General features: G+C 41.1%; 1 protein-coding gene across 14 annotated transcripts in view; it reads left to right on the top strand.

Moving 5' to 3' along the window:
• Positions 1–17,507, top strand: part of SERGEF (secretion regulating guanine nucleotide exchange factor) — a 656,301-nt gene that overhangs the window by 19,453 nt on the left and 619,341 nt on the right. For all 14 annotated transcript variants that reach the window (XM_029582880.1, XM_029582884.1, XM_029582885.1 and 11 more), the window contains 2 exons: positions 1,180–1,242; positions 4,810–4,965. In XM_029582880.1, the coding sequence (XP_029438740.1) occupies positions 1,180–1,242; positions 4,810–4,965 (219 nt within the window). The remainder of the gene's footprint in view (positions 1–1,179; positions 1,243–4,809; positions 4,966–17,507) is intronic.

Genomic DNA, 17,507 nt, shown 5'->3' with positions numbered 1-17,507 from the left:
TTTGTGCATTAACGTGTAACTCATCTTTGTGGATAGAGGTGTGAGCGAGCTGCTGGGAGGGAGGGATTTCCTTGAGGCTTCTGGTAGCTGCTTGTGAAATTTATTTTATGAATACCTGGCGTGTCCTACTAAATACAGTAGAGCCAGTGAGAGCCCCTGGATACTGAATCCACAGCACATCCTTGGTTACAGTGCGAGGATGCCCCCCCCTTTACTGTGCAGGCAGGAAATGCGTTGCGGTTATTAAGCGTGCGGATGCGCCCCTGTTCTGTTACGGTTTACATAATGCATTCCTTTTAAATAGCCTACAGCCAGTCCTCGGCACTCTAGCATTCAGATATCACCACAGTGTTTTATCTCTTCTGACCATTAGTGTGGTAAATACATTTTAGTTTTGTAGGCACAGTTTTATTTATGATCCTTTGACTTTGCTGCTCATGGCAGTTTTCGCAGTGGAGTTGGCTTGCTACGTTCCAAGGTCTTTGTTAATTAATGTTAGATTTTTTAGGATATACTTTTTTTAAAGGGAGGGAGGGTAGAAAGAGTATAAGCACAATGCAGCTTTTATCCGGAATATCCTGGCTTGTTCTGTAATGAATAATCTAAAGCCAGTGGGTCAGACCCAGTGACAACAGATACAACTGCATTCACTCCTTTCAAAAAAAAACCCCCAAAACAATTCAAAACAACATTTCTAATGGGAGTATTACAACAAAGTCTCTGGGACAAAGGTCACATTTATAATCATTTATTACTTTTGTTGACCTTTGATATAAGTTGCATGTGATTTTTTGGACTTTCGATCCTGGTTTGTTTTTTTTTGTAACACTCATTAACATTTAAAACAAGAAATATATTTAAGGGGGGTAAAGGCTTATATGGGTGATCTGTATCTGAGAGGCTCATTTTGCAATACCTTTGGTAGAATGGTTGTTTTGGTCAAACAAATCCATGCATGAAAGGAGTGAATGTTGTTCCGCCTTCTTTGCATTTTCCACGATGATGCTAGGAATGGAGCTTGAGCCGGATTGATGCTTTGTACCACTCATGAGAGTTTACTGGAATGAATGAAGCTGATGTCTCTTTCTCTTTTAAAGAATGTAACCCCTTTTTAGTAGTTTAGCTTTGTAAAATGCTTGTGTCTGTGCAAATTACATGGAATTATGTTTGTTTGCCCAGGCCTAGAAGATGTTAAAGTGAAAAGAGTCACTGCTGGCTCCTACCATTCGGTGTCACTAACAGGTATGTATCAAGATCGACTAGCCTGGCAAACTAATATTCCATTTTAAGGCTTTCTTTTCTGAAAAGAAAAAAAAAAGGCATGTCCTATGTCTAAATCCTGTTGGTCCTGTTTGCCTGTAATCCTGTGTAGTTCTATTGGCTGCCACTTGGGGGCACTATGAGCTCTGATCAGCCTATGCTACTGGTGCTGCCTAGCATGCTGTACCTTTAGTGCAGCGAGCGTAGCGCACTGTGGCTATGCTGTGCTCGCTGTGGTGCCGAATTGTCCTTTACGGTATGTATGGGTGCTACTGTGCTTTTGGAAATTTGCCACAGAAAAGCGCATCGGCGCCTCTCCATGCAATCCCTGCGTGACTGAATCTTTCCAATTTGTTAGAGGTGTGCTGAGGTGTTAAAACGGTATGAAAACACCAGCGATATTTCCCATTTTGCTTTTGTGTCGTTTCCCATGTGTAATGACCAAAAAAAAAAGACATCTCGTTTTGTCATTTGTTCTGTTTTGTCACACGCTATTTGCATTGCTGCAAAAGTATTTTTGCTGTAAAAATATAATTCATGGTGAAAATGAAACGAATGAAAAAAAACAACATAGATGAGAAAACGAAACAAAATAAATGGAAAAAGGACAAAATATCAATTTTAAAATATATAGTAGATTGGTTAAATCCAGGTACAAACTTACATTGTGAGACCTCTGGGGATAGGGAAATACCTACAGTACCAGAATGTAATCCAATTTGAAGCGCTGAAAAAAGTGTGAAAAGCAGAATATAAAAAATCTAAATAAATGTAAGTAGGTTTTTAGTCCCCTAATTGTGTACACACACTTTTAGCTGCTTGGAAAAGGGACATTAAAGGGGGCATGGTTGTAAGATATACACAAACCAAATGGAGCAGGAAAATTGCACTCCAAACAATAAATATCCACACACCAAAGGAGATGCAAAATAATAAATAAGGTCCAAAGCGTAGGTAGTTTTATAATGAAAAACTATTTCAAATTTATTTTTGACATTCATTCAGTACGGCAACTCCATTGCTCATCCATCAAGGATATAAACAGTTTTCAACCGGGTTCCCCGACATGGATCCCGTGTTTCGCCAGAAGGCTGCATCGGGAAGGACAGTAGGACAGCATATATTTCCAACAACTGAAAAGTAAACACACAAAATAAGCTTAAAAGAACTTCAAACTTAAGTGGACCAAAATAGTACATGATATACCATAAGAACATTTCGCCGATAAACATACCTTGTATGCAGAGCTACGTTTAAATAGGCAAGGAGTGCGGACAGCATAGACAGACACAAACACTTAAAGTGATTTTGTGATTGACGTGTTTCTTCTTCCTTCCCGGGGTGGCAACATCTCTGAAATTTTGATTCGCAGGGAACAAAAATGGATTCAAAGATTGGACTGTCTTGCCCCTAAGGGTTTGAACAACGCAATAGAATGGCAATATTTCGTGTAATTCCTTTGTTTTTTGTTACTTTGCATTATTTATTCCATTTTTGTCATCTCGCACTATTCACTCCACGATTGCTTGTAAATCTCCTGAGCTGTTGCCTTCTCATTAGCTGGTTTTTCCGTGTCATAACTTCAGCCCCTTTAAATGTTTGTGTCTGTCTATGCTGTCCGCTCTCCTTGCCTATTTAAACGTAGCTCTGCATACAAGGTATGTTATCGGCGAAATGTTCTTATGGTATATTATGTACGATTTTGGTCCACTTAAGTTTGAAGTTCTTTTAAGTTTATTTTGTGTATTTACTTTTCAGTTGTTGGAAATATATGCTGTCTACTGTCTCTCCCGATGCAGCCTTCTGGCGAAACACGGGGTCCGTGTCGGGGGACCCGGTTGAAAACTGTTTATATCCTTGATGGATGAGCAATGGAGTTGCCGTATTGAATGAATGTCAAAAATAAATTTGAAATAGTTTTTCATTATAAAACTACCTACGCTTTGGACCTTATTTATTATTTTGCATTTCCTTTGGTGTGTGGATATAAGCTGGACACATACATTTCATTTCCAAAAATGTGTTTGCTTACAAGGCATGCATCTAATCTACGTAACTTTTATACCATGGTTTAACGTAGTATAAGTGTATGTGCTTATTGCTAGCTACAAAACAGGACAATGTGGGCGAATGCTTGGCATGTGAAAATCAGCTGGGCTTGTGCTGGCTGAGAAGGACATGCAGACTTTTTAAGTTACTTTCAAATTCACTCTTTGTTATCATCCTGCTAGACCAATCCAAACGTGTGGCTTTATACCATCCTCTCACCAGATGGAGACAGAGGACCACAGCTTTTTTAGTGATATTATAACTACTATAATGAGTGGTGCAGACGAGGCACTTGCTGGACAGGTGCAGCAGGATTCCTTAGCATCCACATCTTGGCCTTTAGCCCTTATTTCTCCTGATAGGCATTTTCTTGGCTTCGCTTTCAGAGCAACCGTCTTTGGGCTATCTCCCCTTTGATGTTTTGAAAGTCTCTTCTGACACCTTTTGGTGACAAAAACGAGCCATGACTGTAAACTGAAGACTAAAATTGGTGAAATTTGGAATGGGGTTATTTCAGGCAGAATAAAATGATTCATAAAACAGTGGTTTAAAGGCCAAGAAAAGGATGAGGAAGACTCCATTGACTGTCACACGTTTATGTTTGCTTGCAGAAATTACTTTCATTTTGTTAATGATCAACTTTCGGGAGGAAAAAAATGACCTTCTGTTGAAGGCAAAACTTATTTCTATATTGCTGACTGTGTCTATATGGTTTTTGTATAGGAGGTAATTCTAAGAGTCATAGGCTTCATCTTTTCGTTTTAGTCATAGTATGTTTCAAGTTTTCTGCGGTTCGCTCTGTGTCATTTAACATGCCACTTAGCTTCTCTATGCTGTAACTTTAAGGCAGGTGCGGTCTCATCATGAGAGCGGGATCTTCTACAATACTGCACATGCTTTATAAGTAATAAATATTATTACTTTTTTGCTTTAATGCAACAAGGACATGTACAAATTCTTACATTGTCCAGCAGCGTCTTTGTTTCATGGCCAAGGAGCACTGTTTTTCCTCTTGTTGCTCAAATGAGGTTACAGTATAGAGGTCACTGAAAATTCTTAACATTTGTATCACTACCTCTCTTTCTTTACTCTATTATCACTTTGGTGGTTATGTCAAAGATGAGAAATTCAAGGCCTACAACCCTCCAGAGTTCTTTCCTGCCAGTAGGAGTCCTATCCACATAGAACAACCTTTCTTTGTCCCCGGGGATCAAGCTCATCTCATGAAGTACCCACACCTATAAGTGGGCCTCCTGTCCAGTAGTGTGTGGCTAGATCTTAGGGTCTGCCCCTTGTCTTATGGATGTGAAAACAGTTGGATGAGACAGTTAATTCAAAATAGTTATTTTACTTGCTTGTGAGAACCTCAGTGTACTATTGCATTACTTGTGCAAGATCGATGGAAGAGTCAAACTAAAAATATCTTCAGATTTGAGCCCTTCCTCACTTCTTCAATTTGCAGACAGTTCACACTAATTTCTGTTCTTCCTTGTTTTTCAGATGGAGTTTTGTATGTCTGGGGCAGCAACAAACATGGGCAGCTCGCAAGCCAAGAGGTTTTTATTGCTGAGCCACAAAAAATAGAAGCGCATGTTTTCTCTGGGGAAAAGGTTGAAGAAGTCTGGAGTGGATGGACACATCTAGTGGCAAAAACAGGTAGGAAGCCAAAACTGGGTCTGTGCTTGTCATGTTCTAAGGCTGAAATACCTTGGTTTACACACCTTCCTCTCCCCTCTTCTGCTGTCATCCATCCTGTCCTCTGCACCAGGATGATTCTCACAGAAGGGCTCTGCTGGACTAGTCTGGTTTAAAGGAGATATGGATTTGGGAGGATGAGATGCTGGAATTCTGCAGTGCAGTCTCTCTTCATCCAAAATGGGCATGACCCTTGGGGATTGAAGCTGTATGGTACTCACTAATGGGGGTGCATGGGAATCCCAAATCATTCTATTAAAAGATCCACAGGAAAGATGTGTAAAGATACTTGTGAATTGCACTTGTTAATGGCTTTCTACACTTTAGAGCATGCATAGTTCGATGTAAACCGCCAACCCAGGCGCCTGTTTCAGTTACACTGTAAACCGATGTGATATCCCGGATGAACGTCGGTATATAAAAATTTTAAATAAATAAATAAAATAAATAAAATAGGCCATCTGTCAAATAGACTTGTCCCATTGGTGACTAAACATGAAACCCAGATTTCTGATATTAATACTAAGGCCCTGGCTGAGGAATCGAATATTAAAGACATTCAGTCTAAATGCTTCTATTGTGTGGGATGTAAATGCTTTGTCTAGAAGGACTGAATTTCTTGATCATCATGCCAGACATTTGAAACTCCGTATATTAAATTTTCCGAAGGTGACGGGGAATTGCTTTATTCTACCTTAAGGAAATATTTCCTAGAAGTTTTTCATTTTGAATCCAATAGAATTTCTTTAGTTAATAGAGTGTTTTTTTTCTGCCAGTTTCTGCTCGAACTAATCCTCAGGTGACTCAAAATGTGCAATTTTCCACTAATATGAATAATTTAACTGATTTCCTTGAGAGCTTTGGTTTAGAGATTATTGAACGCTGCACTTTATTTGTTTCCTTTGTTACTCAGCAGGATTTAAGTAGTGTGATGAAAAAATACTTTAGAAATATTTCTTCGTTGTTTTATGGGCGGGCGGTGCGGATCTTTTTGGATCTAGCCCAAGTTACTCAAGAGAGAAGAAAAGGTCTTCTTGCTCTTAAGGCAAGAAGTCATCACCTTAGGATGTTCTTTCAAACTCTGATGTCCTTGTAAATGTGTTATTCGGTTTCAAAATGAATGTTTTGTTTTCTTTTTACTGGCACAACTGAAGTCATTTTTACTCTAGAAACTTAGTGACATCCTCCCCCCTGTGCAGTTAGATCTGTATTTATGATCTGATAGCTATAATGCAGCTCTTTGACCTCCCTGTTTGTTACGTAATTCGGTGTTTATGGGTTTTTATATTTAACTATTTTATGTTTAATTTCTTTGCGATTTTGTGTTGTTATGATATAGATCCTCATGTGTTTATGCAAGGTTTGCATGCTTTGTATGTTTTAAAAAATGTAATAAATATAAAGTTTAAAAAAAAAGATAGTTTGTTCTTATCTGAAGCTTTCTTGAATTCTGTCATCACCCTCGTCTCCACCACCTCCGTAGGGAGGCTGTTCCATGCATCCATCACCCTTTCTATTAAGCAATATTTCTTTAGTTCACTCCTGCGTCTGCCCCCTTTCACCCTCATCCCATGACCCTTCGTTCCAGAGCCTCCAGGCCATTGAAAGAGGCCCCCGCCTCCTGTGCATGTTTTCCTTGGATGTGTAAATGTCTTTATCATGTCTTTCCTTTCCTTCCTTTTCTGCAGGATATACATGTTTATATTTTTAAATCTGCCCCGATATACTTTGGGTGAAGGCCATTGATCATTTCAGTAGCTGTTTCCGGGACAAACTCTGCTTGGTTTATATCCTTTTGAAGTTGCAGTCTCCAGAATTGTACACTGTTCGGCAAATGAGGGTCTCACCAGAGACTTACACAGAGACAGTACCACTTCCTTTTTCCTGTTTGTTATCCTTCTCCCTATGCATCCAAACATCCTTCTGGCTTTTGCTGCCATCTTATCGACCTTTTGGCCACCTTTAAGATCATCAGATATTATCCCTGCCATATCCCACTCTTGTTTTGTTCACAAAAGAACCTCACCCCCTATACTATACCATTTCCTTAGGTTTTGTTTATAAGTTGCCTATGTGGAACAGTGTCAAAGGCTTTATGGAAATCCAAGTACACTACATCTAGCACTCTCCCCTGGTCCAACTCTCTGGTCACCCAGTCACAAAACTCGATTGGATTTATCTGATAAAAACATGCTGCCTTGGATCCTGTAATCAATTGGATTCCAGAAACTGCACTAGCCTTTGTTTTAGCAGCGATTCCATTAATTTTCTCACCACAGACTAACTTGCTTGTAGTTTCTGATCTCCTTAATTCCAGCTTTGTGGACAGGAACCACTTCCACCTGTCTCCAATCCTTTAGAACCACTCCCGACTAAAGAAGCTTCGAAAAGCTCAGACAGCAGAGCTGCTGGAACTTCTCTAAGTTTTCTTAATATCCTCGGATGTATCCCATCTGGTCACATTGCTTTATCTAATTTTAGTTTTGCTGGCTCCTTCTGAACACAGTCATCTGAAAATTGATTGAGGTCTACCTACTTCCATTCTGTTTGTATGCTTACTGTGGGCCTATTCCAAGCCTTTCGTCAGGGAACACTGAACAGAAATATTTGTTAAACAATTCTGCTTTCTCCTCGTCGGCTCCTACATATTTCCCCCCCCCCCCCCTTTATTTGAGTCTTACTACTCCATTTTTGTATTTCCTCCTGTCACTAATATATCTAAAAACAGTTATTGAACATCATGGTCTAGACTCACATGTCTCTTACTCCCTTCTTTGGCCAACATGGCAATGACACTATTTTCTTGGTTGGGGCTCTTTCGTTTCCTTTACTCCAGCTGATCCATTCTGTGGGAGGATTGCTCACAGGAATTGCTGGGTAGAGTTGTGGAAAGGATCTAATGTAGGTCTAAAGAGGCTTGTCAAAGGTTTGCACACCTAATCTGCTCATGCATATGGTAAGGCAGGGAGCTATGTACTAATGCAGCTAAGGTGTTGCGTCATATCTGCAGATATGGAACGATGACTGTGGAACAGTGCAAAGTAGTAGATACAGTGTGCACCATCTGCCTTTTAATGATACATTAATTAGTTTAATTGCATTCTTTCATATAGTTTTAATGTGCAGTTGTCAGGAATTGTTCACAATAGCTATTGGCAATGTTCACAACAGATTCATTACTTTAAATGGATGGAATGGGTGGCATTGAGCTGAGTAGCTATTCTGACATGACACATGGAAGTAATTGAAATGTTAATATATCAGAATTTTTTTTAATAACTGGAATAGTCATCCTTTGGAAACTGTAACTGTATAATTGAAGTGGAGAAATATTAATCCTAATGTAAGTGTAGAAAGATTAGTCAAAAGAATTTTAATAATTAATTGACATCTCTAAATGTTTGCTGCAGTATTTAGAAAGCGATCTTACATTATCCTCACTGTTTTGAATAATTTATATTCAAAGGAAGGCAGAATATTGGATTTTGGATGTGACAGGATAGCTTGGGAGGAGGGTTTTTATAAGTGTATTAAAGTAAAGGAATGTGAACACTGAGATAAGTCCAAACCATTCTTATCAAAGGAAAATAGTCTTCCGCATGGACTGTGATTTTTAATATGAGTTGTACTTTCTGTGGTTTGCAAGGTAAATTATATACATACCAAGCTGTTATACTCTTCACAAATTCCATAACCTTCAAAATGAGGTCAGCAGTTTTGTACAAGTTCAGTTGATGGTATTATTTGTGTCTATTCTTGCCGACATCAAATGGGACGTCTAATTGATGAAAGGGTCAGGGGTGTAGTATAATCCATTAGTGGTTATATTGTACAGCAAGTCAAGATGATACTTGGAATATTCATGTTTTCAACAAATAGATATAGGATAACTTTTACAGGAAGGATGGACTTTCAGCAGAAAGATGCCAGGTTCACAGTATTGGGAAATGAAGTCTTCTGTTTATGCACACGACAGCAAAGTTTTGGGATTGCTTGAATAGCTCTCTAAAGCTAGTCTCACTTTTTTGTTGGGTTAACCCAATGTGTCTATCGCCTACAGCTTGTTTGTTGACCCTGAATTCTACATAGGACAGGAGCCATGCAGGCCTATCCTGCCATTTTGCCTGTGTTTTGTTCTGGAAAGACAGCTTTATGGATTTGAGGGTAATTGAGTGTCCACATCCAGTCCATCAATGGCTTCTCTCTTGAGATTTGAAGACCAGGACATCAGTGTGCACCAGTGATGATGGTGATGATTGTTGAGGTGTAGTAATCTCTCCACTGAGAAACGGGCAAAAACTAATACTGGATGAGTTGGTTAGACTGTTTCTGCTGTTATCTACTGTGTTCTCAAGCCTCTGAACAGATTGAGCCAGTCCCTAAGCTCTTTTTACACCTGTTGAAAAAAGTTCATATGCACGGTTAAGTGTTTGTTTATCAGGCAAGAATAATAAACAACGAGTGCTATATAAAATAATAAATAGTAGACAATGTGAAATACATGTGTGAATGTACATTTTTGTTACTTTCCTCAGAAACGTTCGAGAAGTTTAGTCCAAGGTGGAGGATTAGGCTAGTGCAGGTTTTTGTTGGGACTCTGTGGAAGAAAAACACTCCCCCCCCCCCTCCCAAAAATATGAAGGGCATTATTTACAGGCTATAACCACTTTGTCGAGTAATAATAAAAGTTAGATATTAGGTATTGTGCTTAAACCATTTTAAACCCAGTATAAATTTTGATTATGCTAAAGAAAGAAAAAACATTAGATTATTTCACTTACATTTCATGTGACTGCAGGGCCTGCCTGTTCCTGATCTTTTTTCAGTCTGGATCAAAAAATGGCTGTGCTGCTTCCAGTGCCAGACCTGCTTTTCTGTCACTTTCTCCCCCTCTGTCGTCTTCACAGTGCTTTATTGCTTTCTCATCCCTCCGAACCCCGTTTCTCACATTTACACGCCCCAGCCTGCATTGCTCACTCTCTCACCCTTTCAGACACGCAATTGCTCACTCTTCCCCCCATCGCTTTCCCCTTCAGTTTTTAGCCTCCCCACACAGATCCCCTTTTCTCACTCTTTCCCCCCCCCCCCCCCCTCCCACCACAGTCGCTCACTTTTCAGGTTCACTCTAGCACCTCTGCCACTTCTATCCAGCCCTTGCTCATTCAGATAGAGCTGCCTTTGCTCTCTTCCCCAGTAAGACTATTGCATAGCAATTTACCGCCCATCCTACCCCCTTGCTTCTCACAAAAAGGCCGAGAATAGTCTAGAAGTTTGGGTCCCGCACTGCTGAAGCTTCTACAGGAGCCTCTCTCACTGCCACCGTTCAAAACCCCCCCCCCCCTGCTCCTACCTGACTTCCCTCCCATCATCCCTCCAGGCAGGGAATACAATCCTCACGTGCAGGGAGTGCGAGTACAATCTTGACTGGGCGGAGCTTGGGAGCGCAGGCTTACTCCCTGTGCCAGCTGCAGCGCGAGGGCGGCCTTGCCGGAGGGAAGGTCCTGTTGGGGGGGGGGGGGGGTAGAAGGGGGCCACCCATGGATGTTTGCATCAGGGGATTCCTCTTGCCCAACATCACCAGGGATTTGGGGCAAGAAGAATCCCAGCTTTGACACAACCCCCCCCCCCCAAAAAAAAACATTGAGGCAGTGCAGGAAACAGAATAGGGCAATGTCCCAGTTGCTGGTATAGTTGGTTGTGACCCGAGGTTTGAAAAACTCTGGCCTAGTGGCTGGAGAAGCAGGCTAATAATTGGGGAAGCCAGGGTTTAAATCCCACTTCTCCTGCTGATGCTCCTTCTAACCCTGGGTAAGTCATTTCACTTTCCAGGCACAAAGTTAGGGATTGATTCACTAAGGCTTTTCTCGCTTGCTGTGCCTATGGGGAAAAAAATATTTGTGAATCAGACCCTAGATGTGAAGAGCAAATAAATGTTTAAATTAGGAATGTAGTTTGGGAAAACAAATACAGGTTGTAGTAATTTTTTTTTGTAAGTTATTAGAGTTGTGTTTGCTTTTACAGTGTCCTAGGAATAGATATTTCCTGGAACACTTCTAATCCTCCAGAGAAAGTAATTAGAAGAAAACAAAATCAGGCAAGCGCTGCCCGGACTCTCGGTATTCACCAGGCGGCGGGGCTTCTTGGTTCAGAATAATCCAGGAACGAGTGCTAAAGGCTTTCTGTTGTATCATGGACCATTGCTGCTGTTCTCTGATTTTTCTGGCCGGTCTTACTGTGACGTGATTGTGAGTTGCTGACCCCCCTTCCTGTGGATTAACCCCTGGAGTATGGGCAGGGCTTTCTGATTTTTCAACCTCTCTTCATCATTTTATAAATATTTTATTCAAGGCTCCCTTGTTTCCTTCCCCCCCTCCCTCCTTCAGTATGATGGGTGAAAAAATGATTTGAAAGTGTAGACCTGCAATTATATATGCTTACAATTCTGTCATTGCCTGTCTCCGAAAGCATGCTTTCTGTTTAATAACGCCTTCATGAAGTTGTATATTTCCTCGTGACTGAGTCTTTATTTCAAATGAGAACTCATGCCTGCTCCATCTTCCCCATAATCGAACCAGCGGGCATGGTTTGTCATTTATAATCGAGCAATCTAAAGGCTGTGAGCAAAGTAAAAATTAGAACCTGTCACTCTGTTTTCACATAGTCGCCGTAATGCAAGGTGCTTTGGGTTTAACAAAACCTTGAGGCTGCGTTCTGCTGGAGCAGTCCAACTTTCCAACAGTCTTAGCTGAAAATCTGCATTTCAGCCCCTGTCCTAGCAGAGTGGGTAGCCCAATGCAGAGCAGCATCCTGTTCTCATCAGAGACGATCCTCTGTAATGGACCCAGGGGTATAATTTATTTGTTATAATGCAAAGTCAATTCAAGTTCCATCTGTAATTAAGAACCTTTTTATAAGAAAGTGCTTACAGTGATGTATAACCAGATGTGTCTTATGCCCCCTGAGAATACACGATTTTGCAAATACTTTATTGTTTAATTACGTTGAATGCTATTTGAAGCATGCAGAGATTTCCAGCCTTTTTTTTTTTCCTGTCTGGGAGTCTTTATTGTAGAATTCAATGCCCTTAAACACTGGGCAGCTTTCTGCTAATACCTACTGTACAGTCAGGGGAGGGGGGCAGATTTTGAGTACCCCACATAGATGCAGAGTGTGCAGTATCAAAGGGAAACGCTCCGTGTAGCATGAAGCACATGCGCCAGAAGTGACGCATGCTTTGCACCCGCTGTTAGTGCAGGATCTGGGGGAGAGGGCAGATAGGTTAGATAGCACATGTACTTTAAAAAAAAATAATGCTAAGTACGTGCGCTGTTCCTCTTCCAAACTAAACGCACCCCTTTTGAACTCTGCTAAAAGCATGGACGCTGTGGGAGCTCGCGTGCTTTTGGCCAGACTGAGTGCTGGCAGTTTTCAGCCAGGGGAATGCGGCTGAGTGAATCCCTGGGAAAACTGCTCCCCTTACGTTTCTGACCAGGTGATAGGAAGGTACATATTTCGCTGCTACAGTAGAGCTGCTGTTTCTCCCCTTCCCCCTGCCCCTTGCTCTGTCTGTGAAGCTTGGGAATGTGCATCTCTGAAATCTTTCTGTTTTGTATAGTACAGGAGGAAATGCATTTCTGTTTGTATTTGTCAGGTGCTACATACAGAGTGTGGCTTCTTGGGCTTTTAGTCTGCTTACCTGTTCTGTATTAGGAGGGCCTGCCTTCTGCATATGTGACTGAATTGAGCTGTTCTTGCTAGTGTGCAGTTTCGGCCTAACTCCCCTTGCTTGCGCTCTCTCCCGACTTCCCTTTTCTCCCCGTTCCTCCTTGTTCACTCTTTCTCCCCCACTCCTCCAGCCGTTTAGTCTTTAATCCCTACTTGATCACTCTCTCACCCGCTCCTCAGTTGCTCCTCTCACCCTGTGCAGCAGACTCGCTGTTTCTGTGTGGCACCGAGTTAGTTTGTGCCACATGGCGCCCATACTGCCACGCTGCTTGGCGATCATGGGGAAAAACGGTGCGGAAGTAAGGGTGTGGCATGGCTCATGCACGCTGAGGGTCACACAAATCTGTGAGGGAGACGCAGCACTTCCACCGCCCCATAGAACAGCTTTGCAACAGGAACAGGCACAAGAACAGGAACGGGGCTGCGAGACGGTCACTGGCATGTATTGAGACTTGCAGCATTCATGGGGGCCCATATTCTACAAACATACGTATAGGGGAACTTGCTCCACAAGGCTGCTAGTCGTCTTGTTCATTTCGATTCCTCTAGCTGCTTTCAGACACCTTGCTGGTGATGTGGTCACATAAATACAGCATGGAAATTACAAGTTCCCTTTTTCCTGGGCACATCCTGGAAACCCTCTGCCTGTTAAGCTCAGAGCAGGTTTACTTCTCATGAGATAGAGGCCTTTAAGCAGTATTTAACAATAGGCAATGCATGCTTAAAGTGAGTGCCCAATCTGTTGAAGATTATTTCTGTTGTGAGCAGCGATTAATTTTAGTGTATTTTAGGAGAGAAACCCCATTTTATCTTTAAAAGTCACCAATGTCCCAAACGATTAAATAGGGCACTTATGAGCTCTGTTTCAGGCAATACGATTGTTCGTAGTCTGACTGAATGTTTTATTTAGCCTCTAGTCTGGGATGAAGAGGTGAAGAAATGGATCTTGAACTTTTGGCAATCTTCAAAGAATGACCTAAAGGATTGGCTCTGTAGCCCCAGTGGAGCCATCTTGAAGAGTTGAGCCACATGAGAATTTTGCAAGGCATGATGCAGAGTAGTGACACGCAGGCGATGATTATATGCCGATGACTATAGCTCATTAGATTTTCAGAATCCCTTTTTATGAGAAAAGTTCACCTTGCACTGGACCTTTATTGCTATCGTTTGCAGTCGCTGGACTTTTCCCCTCCCTTTTGTTTCTCTTGGTTTAGTTTGGTACAGGATTGGTTTTTTTTTTTTTATGCTCGGCTGAAAGGCACAGGCCCGATATCAGGTGCATCGTGGGAAGTGTAGCAGCCCTTTGCCGGAGCCGTGTTCCCATGGCAACAGGAGAGCTGCGCTGTAGATGTCGAGCCCTTGCTGCAGCAGTTCTGTTTCGGATAACGTGCAGTTAAAATGAAGGGCACGCTATTTTCAGTTCGTCTCTTCACATCGCTATGCTTTTAGAATGTGGGGCTGTCGAGCTGCATTAAAAAAAAAAAAAAATGTTCTTCCCGTGTAGTTCCTTGGATAGAACTGAAAAGCGGTGCATGCGATTAGTGATTTAAATCCAAAACCGCACTCAGAGCAATTAAGCACAGACCCATTATCCACGGTGGCTGATCAAGTTGCCTGGTTGGTGTCATCAGAACTGCATAGCGACGTTAGTGACTCATTTTAGGAGAAAGGCAGTTTGAGATGCCTTCGCTAATATTTCCGTACCTTCTGCATGTCATCCCTGTGATGATCATGGAAGGCATTCATCATTTGGAAATCTGGAAAGGTTACTGCCAAAGCCCCCCTAATCAATATATAAATTCCAGAAAAATATCATCTGAACATTTATATCCTCTAGGTCAGTGCTTTTCAGCACAATCCTTGGGACACACCCAGCCAGTTGGGTTTCAGGATATCCATAATGAATATGCATGAGATAGATCTGCATACTATGGATCCCTTTTACCTGTTCCACCCCACTCATGAGTTTATAAATCTCTATCATATCCCCTCTCTGTTGCCTCTTCTGTAAACCGAACAACCCTAACCTGTTTAAGCTGTCTTCATGAGAGAACCATTCCATTGTTGTCCTCCTCTGTACCTTTTCTAGCTCTGTCCTTTGGAGATGGGCTGACCAGAAGTGCACACAAGGTTCACTGTAGTTCTATACAGAGGCATTATTGTAATATCTTTTGTATTCTCCCTTCCTTTCCAAATCATTCCTAACATTCTGTTTGATCTTTGCTGTCACCGCCCACTGAACTGAGAATTTCACTGCATTGTCCACAATGATTGCAAGATCCTTTTCCTGGGTAGTGACTCCTAATAACAGAACCCAGCATTGGGTTCCTATAGTTAGGATTATTTTTCTCTACATGCATCACTTAAACTTGCCCCTAGTCCCACCAGATCCTTCTGCAGTTTCTCACAGTCTGCCCAATAATTTTGTGCCATTTGCAGATTTGATCCCCTCATTTGTTGCTCTCCTTTCCAGATCATTTCTGGATATGTTAAATGACAGTGGTCCCAGTACAGATCCTTGGAGCACTTCACTATTTCTTTTCTCCTTTGGGAACATTAAACCATTTATTTTGCTATCTTTTCCTCTCTTTTAACCAGTTACCAATTCACAATTAGACTTTTTCATTTCCTGAGGAGTGTCTACCGAGGGCCTGTCATGCCTTCTGAAAATAGAAATGAAACATAGAAGTGATGGCAGAAAAGGACCAAACGGTCCATCCAGTCTGCCCAGCAAGCTTGTGGTAGTATCAAAAGTATCAGACTGATCGGTTAAGGGTAGTATCAGCCGCATCAGCAAGTTATCCCCACTCCTACTTGATTTCCCAGACTTTAAAATTTAGTGTCCTCGTTGGTTGCTGTCTGAGTCTGATTCCCCCTTTTTCCCCCTCCCCCCTACCATTAAAGCAAAGAGCAATATTGGAGTTGCATCAACAATGTGAAGGCTTATTGGTTAAGGGTAGCAACTGCCACACAGCAAGTTACCCCTATTCACTTCCCTCTTCATTTCCATCCTATAATCCCTAGGGATCCACAGTGTTTATCCCATGCCCCTTTGAAGTCTTTTACTGTTTTTGTCTTTACCACCTCTTCTAGAAGGGCTTTCCAAGCATCCACCACCCTCTCCGAGAAGAAACATCTCTAGGAATTATTAGGAAAGGAATGGAGAATAAAGCAGAGAATATCATAATGCCTGTCGCTCCATGGTGTACCTCATCTTTACTGTGTGCAGTTCTGGTCACCACATCTCAAAAAAGATGTAGCAGAATTAGAAAAGGTACAGAGAAGGGTGACCAAAATGAGAAAGGGGATAGAACGATTCCCCTACGAGGAAAGGTTAAAGAGGTTAGGAATCTTAAGCTTGGAGAAGAGACGGCTGAGGGGAGATATGACAGAGATCTATAAAATAATGAGTGGAATGGAAGAAGTAAACGTGAATCAGTTTACTCTTTCAAAAAGTACAAAGACCAGGGAACGCACAATGAAGTTACTAAGTTGTACATTTAAAACTAACGAGAAAATATTATTTTATTCACTGCATAATTAAGCTCTGGAATGTGATGAAAGATGTTAGTGGAGCTGTGTTTAAAAAAAAGGTTTGAACAAGTTCCTGGAGGAAAAGGTCATAAGCCATTATTAAGGTGGATTTGCAGAAATCTACTGCTTTTCCCTGGGTTAAACAGCATGGAATCTATCAACTTTTTGGGATCCTGGATTGACCATTATTAGAAACAGGGTACTGGGCCTGATGGACCTTTAGTCTGACAAGAGTATGGTAAATCTTATGTTCTTATGTTCTTGATGCATGTATTTTGGGACTGAAAAGGTTTTTTTAATATTAAATTTATGTAGCTCTGCTATTGTTATATCTATTGAATGGATCCTCTTTTCTAAAGATTTCAAACTAGTACAGTAAAAAGAAATGATCCTAAGATATTGCAGCTGTAGAAAGGAGTAATTTTCTTGAAAAATATATCCAACATTGTATTTTGTTGTACAGGTTTGCTTCTGCTTTTCATTTATCATCATTTCTTGCTTTTTTGTGTAAAGATTTTAAATGGTAGAACAAATGTTCCTGAATGTAAGGAAAGAGTAAAAATTTATAGAGGAACGTGATCACAATTAAAAACAAAATTTCTCTCACATCGATGCATGTGCCTGCAAATGTTGTAATTTACTGCCTTTGTAAGCTTTTCTATTGTCATTGGCATGTTTTTCCTCTTCCAGCTGATATGTGTTTGCAGTTTGTTCTGTACTTCTTTGATTTATTGATGCTCTGCAAGATTTGGGCCAACCAGATGGAGAACGCTCGGTCATTCATTTGCTGTGCAGCTGCGAAAATGACTTGATTTTCTCTGATGTGGCTTTTCCAAAAATATGAGGAAAATCATAACTTGTCACTCTGATTATGCTGCAACAGTATGAAGTATGATCGCTGAAAAGCACATGTACATGCAACAGTAATTTTAGTCACAATTGGTGAACTAAAATTGTCTACGGCAAGGACGCATACTATATTGTGTGATAGTGCAATCTACGTGGCTAACAATATGACATCGCTCTTCAAATGAATAGAAAGATGCATATGATACCTTAGTTGAGAACGATTCTGGTAATCAATTATTAGAAGCATGCATAGAAACAGAGAACAAGAACAGATCAAACCCAGCATCCTGTCTTAGACAGTGACCAATCCAGGTTGCTCAGAAGAAATATGCAACAAATCCTAATGGGGAAATCCATTCACTCTTGTTCACTTCCAGCTCCTGACAGTAAGAGGT

Source organism: Rhinatrema bivittatum, chromosome 17 (assembly GCF_901001135.1).
Source record: "Rhinatrema bivittatum chromosome 17, aRhiBiv1.1, whole genome shotgun sequence".
In the NCBI taxonomy this organism is placed as follows: Eukaryota; Metazoa; Chordata; class Amphibia; order Gymnophiona; family Rhinatrematidae; genus Rhinatrema; species Rhinatrema bivittatum.
Note: the sequence above shows the minus strand (reverse complement) of the source record. Positions and strands in the feature narration are given on the sequence as shown.